The 14,577-nt window shown below is 44.0% G+C and overlaps 1 protein-coding gene across 1 annotated transcript in view; it reads left to right on the forward strand.

Annotated features, from left to right (window-relative positions):
- The first annotated feature begins 204 nt into the window (after positions 1 to 204).
- Positions 205 to 14,577, forward strand: part of SAE1 (SUMO1 activating enzyme subunit 1) — a 73,303-nt gene continuing 58,930 nt past the window's right edge. Inside the window, exons 1-2 of the mRNA XM_012761524.2 lie at positions 205 to 410; positions 14,148 to 14,259. Coding sequence (XP_012616978.1) covers positions 313 to 410; positions 14,148 to 14,259 — 210 coding nt within the window. The 5' untranslated portion in view covers positions 205 to 312. The remainder of the gene's footprint in view (positions 411 to 14,147; positions 14,260 to 14,577) is intronic.

A 14,577-nucleotide genomic window follows, 5' to 3' on the forward strand; every position in this document is an offset into this window, starting at 1 on the left:
TATTTGCAGTATTTAACAGCCTCATAAGTGACCACGTGGGCATCCCCGTGGGGCCGTAAGCCGCGCCATTTTTTTTGCCAGGATTGGCTGGAGTCTCTGTAACTCTACGACGTGACCGGCAGTCGGCAGCCCGCTTTTGAAGCCCGGGAGATATACCAGGGCCCGCGTTCGCGCGGGAGCTACTGCGCAGGCGCGGGCCCCGGCGCAGGCGCAGAGTGGCCCGGGCGCGCTGCCGGCGGCGGTTGGCGGCGCGCGACGCCGGTGAGCGGTTGGAGTGAGCAGGGCCGAGAGGAGGCAGCGAGAGCCGGCGCCATGGTGGAGAAGGAGGAGGCCGGCGGCGGTATCAGCGAGGAGGAGGCAGCGCAGTATGACCGGCAGATCCGCCTGTGGGGACTGGAGGCCCAGAAACGGTCAGGGCCGGCGCGGCTTGCGGCGCCAAGGGTCTGGAGGGGGCGTCTAGTCGGAGGCGTTTCGCGGCCCTGAGGGAGTGGGAAGATCTGGTTTGAAGAGAGAAGGCGGGAATTAATGTGCCCAGGGATCGTAGCGCTCTTTAGGGGACTGGAGGGGGTGATTGTGTACGTTTCTGGAAGGTGTGGGCAGTGGGGACGCCCCAGGAAGGTAGGAGGGCTGTTCGAGGGAGTGAGGCCTCTGACTCGGGCGTGGGGAGGTCCTGAGGCAGGAAGGGGATTCAAACTCGGGGAATCGGACGCTCGAAAGTGGTGTTGGTGGGGTTCAGCTCGCGGGTGGGGGTTAAGGAAATAAGGAGCCAGAGATACCTGGAAAGGGCGAAGGAGGGGCGTAGTTCATTCATTGGTATGTAATGGGAACCTGGCACGTTACCTCAAATGGGAATCTTGAGAGGTTCAGAGGGTCTGTGGTGGGGCTGGAAGTATCATGAAAGGTTGCTGTGTCGAGCGAGGGGTTGGGGCTGTGTCAGAGAGGAGACAGAGGTTGAGCATTGTGGAGTAGGTGGGATATTGAGGAGTACTTAGTTATCTGAGGGGGATGAGGTCTCTGAAAGAGGTGATCGATTCGATCATATAATTATTTTATTTTATTTTTTTTATTTGAGACAGAGTCTTGCTTTGTTGCCCAGGCTAGAGTGAGTGCCGTGGCGTCAGCCTAGCTCACAGCAACCTCAAACTCCTGGGCTCAAGCGATCCTTCTGCCTCAGCCTCCCGAGTAGCTGGGACTACAGGCATGCGCCACCATGCCCGGCTAATTTTTTCTATATATATATATATATTAGTTGGCCAATTAATTTCTTTCTATTTATAGTAGAGATGGGGTCTTGCTCTTGCTCAGGCTGGTTTCTAACTCCTGACCTCGAGTGATCCGCCTGCCTCGGCCTCCCAGGGTGCTAGGATTACAGGTGTGAGCCATGGCGCCTGGCCCCAATCATATAATTATTTAGCACCTACCATAGGCATAGTTCTAGGCACTGAGCATTTGTCAGTGAGGCAAACAGGCTTCCCCATATGGCTCTTACATTCCGATGGGGCAGACAACAAACCCAAATAACATGTGAGGTAATACAAGTGCTAGAGAGAAAAATGGAGCAAAAATATTGATTGATCAATAAAGGCTGGTGAAGTGGGAGAGGTGTTTTGATAGAGTGGCCAATAAAGTCCTCTGAAGAGGTAACATTGAGGTTCAGATCTGTATGAAAGGAAAGAGCCATGTGGCTGTCTGGAAGAACTTTCCTAGCAAAATGAATAGCAAGTGCAAAATCCCAGAGGCCCAGGGATGCTTGGCAAATCAGAGAAATTAGGGTGCCTGGAACCTAATGAATTGAAGAATAGCTTTTATTCTGAGTGTGCTAGGAAACCCACTGAAGTGTTTTGAGTTTAGGAGTAACGTAATCTGGTTGTATTTTAAAAGGATCACTCTTGCTGTGTGGAGAATAGGTTCAAGTGTGCAGAGTTGGAAGTACAGATTCCAGTTAGACTGTTGCAGTAATCCAGTTGAGACAAAAAGTATGGTGGCTTGAAACTCTAGAGAAGGGATCAAATATATATTCTGGATATATTTTGAAGGTAGAGGGAACAGGATTTACCGAAGGATTCAATGTGAGGTTTGAGAAGTAGAAGTCAAGGATGACTCCAGTGTTTTTGGCCTGAGTACCTGGAATGATGGAATTGCCATTTACTGAGATGGGTAGGTTAGGTGGGCTTAGAAGAATGAGTTCTCTTTTGGACTTAGTTTTAGATGTTTTTTATACATCTAAGTAGAAATAAGTGAGTGGTTGAGTTCAGATGGGAGGTCTGGATGATGGGAGGGATATGTGATGTGAATATGGAGTGTAGAATCAGAAGAATTTAGTGTGAGGGTGTGGGAGCTTTCAGAAGTTTTTGGTGAGATAGAGTGAATGTGTGGGGGTGGGATGGGAGTTACCTCAGGCTTATTTCATGTGTGTGGGGTCTTCAGGGGTGTGGGTATGTCATAAGGAGACATTAACATAATCGGTCAGAGGACTGAAGGCACCTCAAATAGAAGATTGGGAATTAAGTGATGAGAATGTGCCTTAAGACATAGATAGATTGATTGATTTCAGAGATCCTTATTTTCTGGAAAGGGGACTTATGGGAGTTGGAGGAGACTTTGAGGGCATAGAAACCTTTGGGTGTTAGGAGAGCTAATGGGTTGGGGATGGGATCCTAAGTGGAGTAGAGTACTAAGTATACAAGGAGTTGGGGATAGCAGGTAGTTTTATTTGAGCAGCGGCAGAGTTGGTAAGGATTAAACTGGAATGTAGTGAGGGAAGTTTCAGAGTGGTGGGAATGATTTATCTGAGGAGCAGTAAAGAATGGATGGGAGCACCTGAGTGGGAGATGACCTAAGGGACACAAATCAAGGTCAGGATATCGAATTCTTGGGAGGCAGGAGTTATTCTTAGGGAGTGGAGCTATACTAAATTTGGTAGAGAATCTGAAAAGGGTTGGCTGAGGGTCTTGGAAAGGAGGGAAGAAGTTATCTGTAATTTCTAATTTCTGTATTTGTAGACAGTCTTAGAGAGTTTATTAAAGTGTTCTCATGTCCATTTTAAACCGAGTCTCATAGCAGCTCTCTGGCGTAGGAATGGCAGTGATTTCCTTCACAAACTGACTTGCCTCTAAAGGGGCTCTGGGTGGTATAGGAGAACTCTGGGGCTGGGATTTCTTTGTGAAATGGAAGCCCTGGGAAAGGGCAGACTGATAAGATGTACTGAATGTGGGACATTGTATAAGACAACTGCACTGCTTCTTTTCCAGAAGTGTGTCATGGAAAAAACAAGTGAAGGGACTTGAAGATTAAAAGAGAGTACAGAGGTGTAGCCAAATGTGTATGAACTTGGCTGGATCCTGGTTCAAAAAGAGAACTATAAAAAATATTTAAACACCTAAAGCCGGGTGTGGTGGCTCATGCTTATAATCCCAGCATTTTGGGAGACTTGAGGTGGAAGGATCACTTGGGAGTTCTAGACCTGCCTGGGCAATGTAGGGGAGACCTCATGCCTACATACTAACTAACTAACTAAATATATACATACATATAATCTTTTAGACAATATGTGAAATTTGAATATTTGGTCCTGTTTAGATTTTGGGGAATTATTTTCTAGATGTGAAAATGGTATGGTTGTGAAGGAGAATATATTACTTTTGGAGATACATGCCAAAAGTATAAGGTGTCATGATGTATTTATGTAGGTGTATGGATAAAGTCAATAAGGCAGAATGTTAATTCTTTCAACTTTTCTGTGCATTTGAGAATTTTTATAATGAGAAGTTGGGGGAAATATCTTCTCCTTTCCAAGACCTGGAGATTTCAATTTCTGATTTCTAGCTTCTCTCTTTTTTTTTTTTTTGACTTAGAGTCTCACTCTGTTGCCCGGGCTAGAGTGCCTTGGTGTCAGCCTAGCTCACAGCAACCTCAAACTCCTGGGCTCAAGTGATCCTCCTGCCTCAGCCTCTGGAGTAGCTGGGACTACAGGCATGCGCCACCATGCCCAGCTAATTTTTTCTATATATTTTTAGTTGGCCAATTAATTTCTGTCTATTTTTATTGGAGACGATGTCTTGCTCTTGCTCAGGCTGGTTTCAAACTCCTGACCTTGAGCAATCCACCTGCCTTGGCCTCCCAGAGTGCTAGGATTACACAGGTGAGCCACCATGCCCGGTCTCTAGCTTCTCTTGACAAATAGAAAGACCAGACATCTACGTTGGTTGGAGCTAAGTAGATGTTGCCTCTTTTACACAGGGCAGGTTTGTCATTGGTTCCACCAGTGAAGCTTTACTCTTCCAATGTATCTGCCTGGCACCTATAAGCATGTGAGTTTGCATGTCTTGCCATGGTGCGTGGAGCCCATTTTGTGGCTGAGGTTCAAGAAAGGGAACCAGCATTCCCAAGGTCACATACCAACTAACTGGAAGATTTAGACTTGAGTCTCTAACTGCAGGTTCACTGCTATTTCTTTGACAGCTCATTTTCTACAATAGAGGCAAGCTGGCTGCTGTGTATGTTCTCAGAATGTGAGCACCAGCAGTTTTTGCACTGCTTGTCACACCAAGGCATGTCTAATTTTTCTTCTTGCGTGCAGCAGTATTTTATCCCTGGTCTAAAAATGAGGAAGGGAGTGTGATTGGAAAGAGAGGGAGATAGATTGTAAGCATCATGCTGGCAAAGCACTGTGTAAATGTTTGTTTTTGTTTTATTTTTCTTTCTTCTTTTCCCAACATTCACCCTATGTGAAATAAATGTTTGTTTTTGACGACAGGGTCTTGCTCTCTTGCCCAGGATAGAGTGCAGGGGGGTGATTATAGCTCACTACAACCTCAAACTCCTGGGCTCAAGCAGTCCTGCCTCAGCCTCGTAAGTAGCTGCAACTACAGATACCTGCCACCACACCCAGCTAATTTTTCAATTTTTTGTAGAGACTGGGTCTTGCTTTTGGCTGATCTTGAACTCTGGAGCTCAAATGTTCCTCCTGCCTTGGCCTCCCAGAGTGCTAGGATTACAGGCGTGAGCCACTGCCTCTAGCCAGCATCTCCATTTTAAAATATTATACTCATTACCCATTACTGCTGCTATTCAAAAGAACTTATGTTGGTTTCATAGGCCATATGTTTTTCATAAAAGAGATTGAGCATGTATGTACTGTGTACTAGATAGAGGCCAATCCTGGTTGTTTCGTATAAGGACAACTTTATTGTGATTAACAGCTGAGTTTGAATCTCAGCTCCAGAACTTTCTAGTTATTTAAACTTGGATACATTTAACTTCTCTGTGCTTTGGTTTTTTCATTTATCAAATGGAGATAATAGAATCTGCCTTATAAGATTGTTGAGAAGTAAATGAGATAATGCATGGATAGTGTCTGCTCACAGAAAGCATCAGTAAATTACAGCTACAATTATTTGACAAGTATAAATCACCAGCAACAAAAGGGAAGATACATAGGAAGTAGGTTGAGAAAAATAAAGCAAAAGTAAAGCAGGAGTCAGACAGAGGGAGAGTAATTGAACCATTTAAGTTCCCAAGGTTTTTAGAAAACTGTCTTTTTGTGTGTGTGACAAGGTCTCACTACGTTGCCTGGGCTGGAGTAGAGTGCAGTGGCATCATCATAACTCACTGCAACCTCAAACTCATGGGCTCAAGTGGTCCTCCTGTCTCCGCCTCCACAGTAGCTGGGACTACAGGCAGGTATCACCAAGCTCGGCTAATTTTTTAAATTTTTTGTAGGGATGGATCTTGCTGTGTTGCTAAGGCTGGTCTCGAACTGAACTTGTGGGCTCAAGTGATCCTCCCCCTTTGGCCTCCCAAAGTCCTAGGATTACAGATGTGAACCATTACTACCAGCCAAAAACTGTCTTTTTAAATTAAATTCAGATTGCCATGCTATAACCGAAATTATTTCTTTATTTGAGGGTCTTAAAATATAGCACAGTGGTTTATGTTATGGCCTCTGAAGTTAGATCAACTATTCATTTAACCTTTGTGTCTCACATTTCCTTATCAGTAAATGAGATGATAATACCTAGTTGTTGTGAGGATTATTTATTACTGTATTTGATGGAAGCATGAGCTGAAATATAATAAATCTCTTTATAAAAAGTGCTGTTGAGTGATTAGCAAACTCTCTTTGAACCAAGACTTCTAGTAAAGAGAGCTTGAATGTTGAAGACTTAGGAGGAAGTGCAGTTTATTTTGCTCATTTAGAACTTATGTGACAGGCACTACTCTAAGTGCTTTGCAAACATTTATTTGTTTAATTTTTGTAACAGCCTTGAGAGTTGGATACCACTATCATTCCCAAGGTGGCACAGTGGCAGAGTGCACACTGAAGAGGAGGAGGTGATGATGATGGTAACACTGTCTGATTGTTGCTTTTATTTTATTTATTTACTTATTTTGAGACAGAGTCTCACTTTGTTGCCCAGGCTAGAGTGAGTGTCGTGGCATGGTGTCAGCCTCCTGGTTTCGAACTCCTGACCTTGAGCAATCTGCCCGCCTCGGCCTGCCAGAGTGCTAGGATTACAGGCGTGAGCCACCGCGCCAGGCCTGATTGTTGATTTTAAGTATGTGAGGCTCAGGTGTGGTTGAGAAATAGGGAGGTGAAGAAGCTATGGATGGTGGCCTTCCCTGCAGGGAAGGAGTGGGTACTTGAGCTTAGTGAGGAGGGAGCTGGCATAGTATAGTTCATCCCGGTGCCTGATAATGTATTTTTACCTCTATTCAAAATTTTTGACAGAAAGTGTTATTGAACCTCTTAATTTAATTTAAGTAATTTATTTTTTAGATTTTATTTTAGTAGATTTAGGGGATACAAATGATTTTTTGGGGGGGCCTGGTATGGTGGCACACATCTGTAATCTAAGCACTCTGGGAGGCTGAGGTCAGAGAATCTCTTGAGCTTAGGAGTTCCAGACCAGCTGAGCACTAGTAGAAGTCAAAGGGGAGAACAAATCAGCAAATATTTTTTAGAAAGTACTGTATGCAGGCAGCATGGGAAAAGGAATGAGACAGGAAAAATCGTAGATGATGATCACAACCAAATTCTGATTCCCATTCTGGCCAGTCATTAGCTGTGAGAACTTGGACACCTCTTTTCAGCCTCAGTTTTCTCCTTTCTCAAGGCAGACATAAGTCCTTTCCTGTGATGGCCTACACCGAGGTGGTTGGACATTTAGGGAGAGAAAATTGTATGCAATGTTTAGGGTGTATATACTTTTTTCTTAGGGAGAAAAATGATGAAGAACCAAGGTCAAGTTTTCTTTTCTCTTTTTTTTGAGACAGAGTCTCACTTTGTTGCCCAGGCTAGAGTGAGTGCCATGGCATCAAGTTCAAGGTTATTCTTTTTCTTTTCTTTTCTTTTTCTTTCTTTTTTTTTATTGTATTCTCTCTATTCTCTCTCTTTCTCTCTCTTTTTTTTTTTTTTTTTTTTTTTTACCTGTTTCACCAGATAAAAGTCAAGTTTTCAATGAGGTATATATAATGTGCCTAGATCAGTGCCTGGAAGTTAGAGAGCTCTCTGTGAATGGCAGTTACTGCCATTGTTACCAGTATTCTATTAATATATGCATAATATGTTGTGATGTAATTTTATATTTATTTGTGATATTAAGAAGCAGTATAACTTAGTGTTTAAGAATATAGACTCTTTTGCCAGATATTTGAAGGAGACTCTAAAAAAAGAAAAAAAAAATTTAGACTCTGGAGCAGTATTTCCTGATTCCTGCTTTGCCATTGGATATCTGTGGTCTTCAGCAAGTTCCTGACAGCTCTGTGCCTCTGCATATTAGTTTCTTATTGCTGCTGTAACAATAATGACACCCACCCCCAAGATGTCCACACCCTAACCTCTGGGACCTATGAATATTACCTTACATGGCAAAAGGGACTTGACAAATATGATTAAATTAAGGATTTTTTGAGGGTGGGGAGATTAAATTATCTGGATGGGTCCAATGTAATCACAAGGGTCCTTTAAAAAAGGAGGCAAAAGTCAGGCGAGGTGGCACACACCTGTACTCCTAGCTGCTCAGGAGGCTGAGGCAGGAGGACTGTTCGAGCCAAGGAGTCCAAGGCCAGACTGGGCAACAGAGCGAGACCCCATCTCTTAAAAAAAAAAAGGGAGGCAGAAGGGTCAGAATCAAGGGAAGGAACTGTGATGACAGAAGTCATCGTCTGATGGATTTGAAGACGCTGTGCTGCTGGCTTTGGAGGCAGAAGGGGCTACCAGCCAAGGAATGCAGGTGGCCTCTGGACACTAGAAAAGTAAAGCAAATAGATTCTCCTCTAGAGCTTCCACAGGAGCCTGGCCCTGTTGACACGGTGATTTTAGCACAGCGAAACGGATTTCAGACTTCTGACCTCCAAAGCTGAAAGAGAATAAATGTGTGTTGTTTTAAGCCACTGAGTTTGTAGTAATTTGTTACTAGAAGGGGACTTGCTACATCAGAGTGTGAATAATAATAGCCGACATTCATTAAGTGCTGACTGTGTGCCAGGTGCTGTTTAAAGCACTTTCGTGTAATTGAGCTATAAATAAACTGTAGTCTCAGGGCCCCTAGCATAGTTAAGGATTAAAAACATAAACATGATATTCAGCGGTGATGGCAGTTGAATAAAAAAAACTCCAAAGTCTGTAGAGCTATGTAGGAATGTAGGTCATGGAGAGGAGATTGGTTGTCAGAGACATTTATATGTCACTATTGCTGGAAGAGTTCAGGGGAGGGAGTGCTCACGTGAGTCTGCCATGAAGAGAAAGGGCTATTTGAGAAAATGACATTCGAGTTGGGTTTTGAAGTCTGGGGGAAAGGCTTGGCCAGACATAGAGAGGAAGAGATGGTGCATTTCAGGTGGGTGGAATGTTGTGATTTAAAGTATGAAGGTGGGAAACCGGAGACATGTTTGGGAGTGAGTAAAGTTATCTGGTACTAGTGGGAGCTAAGGCTGGTAAAATAGAATAGAGCCAATACTGATTTATTTTTTGTCAGGTTTTTTTTTTGTTTTAAATCAGAATCAAACCTGTTTTCTGAGCCCTTTTATAATTAAGGCAATGGAGATTGAGGAGAAGTTCAGTAAATTCAAGTAACATTTATTGAACACGTTATATGCCAGGTATTATGCTGGGTGCTGTTGCATGTACATTTTACTAGGTTGTCGAGTGGATTAAAAGTAGTATCCCCATTTTACAGATGGATAAAGTTTAGAGAGATCCTGTAGTCTTCTAGGGCACCCAGTTGGGAAGCAGCGGAGCCAGAATTCAAACCCAAGTCTTCACACTTATAAGGAACTAGTAGTGATTGGCAATGCTCATTGCTGACGGAACATCAAGGAGAACAAGCCTGAGAAAGTTAGAGGGTTTCGAGAGTAGGAGGCCATTGGTAATGTGTTTTTTTTTGTTTGTTTGTTTTTAAGACGGTCTCACTTTGTTGCCCAGGCTAGAGTGAGTGCTGTGGCGTCACCCTAGCTCACAGCAACCTCAATCTCCTGGGCTCAAGCAATCCTGCTGCCTCAGCCTCCTGAGTAGCTGGGACTACAGCCATGCACCACGATGCCCGCCTAATTTTTTCTATATATATTAGTTGGCCAATTAATTTCTTTTTCTTTTTTTTTTTTTGAGACAGAGTCTCGGTTTGTTGCCCAGGCTAGAGTGAATGCCATGGTGTCAGCCTAGCTCACAGCAACCTCAAACTCCTGGGCTCAAGCAATCCTCCTGCCTCAGCCTCCCAAGTAGCTGGGACTACAGCCATGTGCCACCATGCCTGGCTGGTTTTTTCTATATATATTAGTTGGCCAATTAATTTCTTTCTGTTTATAGTAGAGACGGGGTCTCGCTCTTGCTCAGGCTGGTTTCAAACTCCTGACCTCGAGCAATCCACCCGCCTCGGCCTCCCAGAGTGCTAGGTTTATAGGTGTGAGCCATGGCACCTGGCCCCTTGGTAATGGTTGAAGGTACAGATTCCCAGAGGAGAGCTGGGCTGTGCTAGCCATCCATGAGCTACTTGAGTAGCCAAACAGGACAAGACCCAGTCACTTAGACTGAAAGAGAACTTGGAAGGTGGAATTCCAGGTGTGGCAGTGGCAGGGCCAGGTGAAGGGAGGGCTTGTAGATTACCAGGAACAGCAGAGACCTAGAGGGTGCAGCTAATGCAAGGGTGCTCAGCCTTTCTGATGTCAGAGGTTTGATGTGTGTAGAATATTCTCTTTGGAAATATTGCTTCTTATGTACATGCTGACTTGTGAGGGTTTGGAGGTCCTCTGGGAAGTCTATAGCTTTCCTTCCCCCTTCCACTCTTTGATACAATGCCATAAGTCTGTGTGAGAGACCTGCTTGTTGCTAGCATGTTATTTACCTTGCTTGCTTGCTTGTAAGCCCTCCTCCTAATTCACTCCTTCTAAGGAAGTGGAATTGTCACTTTAAAGGCTCATGTCTGCTAACCTGTGACATGGCAGTGGAAGGCCCCATAGAAAAAAAGCAGTAATGGAGAAGCTGAGATCCAGACACATGATTTTGAGAGTAATGTCAATATCTACCATGTCCAAGTTTTACACTTTGATTGTATCAGCAAAGGAAATCCAAAATTTTCTAGCATTAAGAATCAATACATGGGAGGCCGAGGCGGGCAGATTGCTCAAGGTCAGGAGTTTGAAACCAGCCTGAGCAAGAGCGAGACCCCGTCTCTACTATAAATAGAAAGAAATTAATTGGCCAACTAATATATATAGAAAAAATTAGCCGGGCATGGTGGTGCGTGCCTGTAGTCCCAGCTACTTGGGAGGCTGAGGCAGGAGGATCACTTGAGCCCAGGAGTTTAGGTTGCTATGAGCTAGGCTGATGCCATGGCACTCACTCTAGCCTGGGCAACAAAGTGAGACTCTGTCCCAAAAAAAAAAAAAAGAATCAGTGGGTTGGCTAGAATGATCCAAAGTTGGTGGGGTGGGGTGGAGGAATCAATATAGGATTTTTTTTTTTTGAGACAGAGTTCCACTCTGTTGCCTGGGTTAGAGTGACGGTGGCGTAAGCCTAGCTCACAGCAATTTCAAACTCCTGGGCTCAAGCGATCCTGCTGCCTCAGCCTCCTGAGTAGCTGGGACTACAGGCATGTGCCATCACGTCTAGCAAATGTTTTCTTTCTATTTTTAGTAGAGACAGGGGTCTTGCTCTTGCTCAGGCTGGTCTCGAACTCCTGAGCTCAAACGATCCGTCCGCCTCGGCCTGCCAGAGTGCTAGGATTACAGGCGTGAGCCATTGCACCCGGCCTATAGGATTTTATTTTATCTGCCATCATTATTAAAGGTTCCTGGTCTAATTACATGCAAGTGCTGTGCCCATAAGAGAGTCATTTTTGGAAAAGAGTTTCTGCATGTTCTCCATAATACTGATATTTGGAGAGAATCTATTACATAAATTAATAACAAACTCATCGGCCAGCAGGAGTTGAATTTATGTGAGACTATTCTTAGTTCTTACTGATCCTTTTCAATGTGAATAATCATACATTTGCTGCAGAAATATTAATGAGTTTGTTTACAGGATGCTGCCCAACATTCTGATGGGTTGTTTCATGATACATGACATAAAGTCTATATCTCCTTTCTGAAATTTAAAAAATTATAATTCTGAAACACTTCTGTCTAGTTCAAGAGATTTTGGATAAGATATAGTAGACCTATCCTTCCTCCTGCTGAGTTAAGTCTTGGGATGACCCAACCTCTGACTGCCTTTTTTAATTTTAATTTTATTTTTTAAAATTTTTATTTTTTGAGACAGAGTCTCACTCTGTTTCCTGGGCTAGAGTGCCATGGCGTCAGCCTAGCTCACAGCAACCTCAAACTCCTGGGCTCAAGCGGTCCTCCTGTCTTAGCCTCCCAAGTAGCTGGGACTACAGGCACATGCCACCACGCTGGGGGTCTCACTCTTGCTCAGGCTGGTTTTGAACTCTCGAGCTCATGCATTCCTCCTGCTTTGGCCTCCTAGAGTGTTAGGATTACAGGTGTGAGCCAATGTGCCCGCTCAGCCTTTTTTTATTTAAAAATTTTTTTTAGATTTGCTCTGTCACCTAGGCTGGAGTGCAATGGTGCAATCATAGCTCACTGTAATCTCGGATTTCTGGGTTCAAGTAGTACTACTGTCTCAGCCTGTCAAGTAGCTGGACTATAGGTGTGTGCCACATCCAGCTAATTTTCTTATTTTTAAAATTTTTTTGTAGAGATGGGGCCTCACTATGTTGCCCAGGCTGGTCTTGAACTCCTGAGCTCCTGCCTTTGCCTCCTAAAGTGCTGGTATTACAGGAATGAGCCACTGTGGCTAGTCCCGACTGCCTTTTTTTTTTTTTTTTTTTTTTGAGACAGAGTCTCACTTTGTTGCCCAGGCTAGAGTGAGTGCTGTGGCGTCAGCCTAGCTCACGACAACCTCAAACTCCTGGGCTCAAGCGATCCTCCTGCCTCAGCCTCCCAAGTAGCTGGGACTACAGGCATGTACCACCATGCCCGGCTAATGTTTTCTATATATATATTAGTTGGCCAATTAATTTCTTTCTATTTATAGTAGAAACAGGGTCTTGCTCAGGCTGGTTTCGAACTCCAGCCTGCTTCGGTCTTCCAGAGTGCTAGGATTACAGGCGTGAGGCACCACGCCCGGCCTCTGACAGCCATTTTTAAGCCTCATCTTCTGTCATTTTACAGACTTGGGAAGATCTAAGCAATTCCTGTATATATCCTCTTTTCATGCCACCATGTATTTTGCTTGTGTATTATAGCTTAAATAGGCTCCCTTCTCACCACCTCTTCTGCTGTTATACTAGTCTGAGCCACCACCATCCTTTCTCGCTTGAGTGACTCCTGCTTGCTCCCTAGCTCTCCATCATGCTTAGAAGAAAATCCAGAATCCTTCCATTGCCTTCACGATGGGCCCCCTGGTTCTGTCTGTCCTTATTTCTAACTCTTTAGCCTCTCTGTCCTTCATTTCCCTGGAAAATGCCAAGCACTCCTCTGCTTCAGGGTTGCTGTTTTCTGTCTGAAATGCTCCGCTTGCAAATATCTGTGTGGTGGTCCGTTGTTTCATTTTGATTTTTGCTCTAATAGCATGTACTCAGAAAGGCTTTTATGATCACTCTGTCTAAAATAGCATCTTCTCTGCATGTACTACTAGTCCTCTAGAAATAAGTCTGTTTAAAGTAAAGCAACTTGAAACTCTACACAGGGCTTGTTTTCCAAAGAAGTAGTATTGTTTAGAGGAGTAAAATTATAAGCCCAACCCATATGTGTTATAAAACTGTTTTGAAAAGTGAGGGTTGTGAATAGAAATGTAGTGCCCGAGTCACAATCCACTTAAAACTTGTAACAAATACAGATAAATTAAAAAGTAAAAATATAAAATAAAATAGCATCCTCCATCATCCTTGATCCTTATCATGCTTGATTTTTACCACTTTTTTTTTTTAAAGACAGTCTTGCTCAACTGTTGGGCTCTCGCTGGGAGCCGGGCCCTGTAGCTGAGCGCTAAATTTAAATATTATAAATTTGTTATTAATTTAAAAAAAAAGAAAAAGAAAAAAAAATAAAGACAGTCTTGTTCTTTTGCCCTGGGTAGAGTGCAGTGGTGTCATTGTAGCTTACTGCAACCTCAAACTTCTGGGCTTAAGTGGTCCTCCTGCCTCAGCCTCCTGAGTACCTGGGAGTACAGGCCCATGATGTGCCTCTAGCCTGGCTGATTTTTCTATTTTTAGTAGAGATGGGGTCTCGCTCTTGCTCAGGCTGGTTTCGAATTCCTGACCTTGAGCGATCCTCCCACCTCAGCCTTCCAGAGTGCTAGGATTACAGGTGTGAGCCACCTCCCCTGGCCTTTCAGCACTTTTTGTTGTATTGCTTGTCTCTGTATTTGTTTAGCTGTCTCTTCCTCTGGGAGGGCAGGGACTATGTCTGTCAAATACTGTTGTATTTGCACACTAACTTAGAGCGGTGTCTGGCTTAGTAGATACTCAGTAAATATTTGTTAAATGAATTGTTCTTTGCAGTATGGATCGGAGCCTGTATAGATTTGAAGCTATGATGCTTCAGTTTTCACTATAGGAAACCAAAATGATTTCCCTGTTGATTTGTTCTGTGATCCATCAAGCTTCACTGTTCTGTATCATCAGGTAACAATGTCTGCCTTACAGGCTGCGGGCCTCCCGGGTGCTTCTTGTCGGCATGAAAGGACTTGGGGCTGAAATTGCCAAGAATCTCATCCTGGCAGGAGTGAAAGGACTGACCATGCTGGATCATGAACAGGTGCGATATTATCACCTCATCACTCCCCTGCCCCAGCTCCCCTCTTCGATATGAACACTAGCAGATTTTGTGAGTGCCTACTTGTGCCATCAGGGCTGTGTAAGGAGGGCTAGCATGAATGAACTACAGCCTTTGTTCCAGGTGCTGGCGCCGGTTTCGAATTCCAGCTGAACTATATCTAGCTGGATGACCAGTGGAGATTCACATCACCTTATTGAGCTTGCCTGTCTCTAAAATGGAGTTAATAGCATCTCCTTTGGTGGGTATTTGTGAGGAGTAGAGAAGTGGTTTTCCATGTGTGTCTAAAAATTGCCTGAT

This window comes from Microcebus murinus, chromosome 16 (assembly GCF_040939455.1).
Source record: "Microcebus murinus isolate Inina chromosome 16, M.murinus_Inina_mat1.0, whole genome shotgun sequence".
In the NCBI taxonomy this organism is placed as follows: domain Eukaryota; kingdom Metazoa; phylum Chordata; class Mammalia; order Primates; family Cheirogaleidae; genus Microcebus; species Microcebus murinus.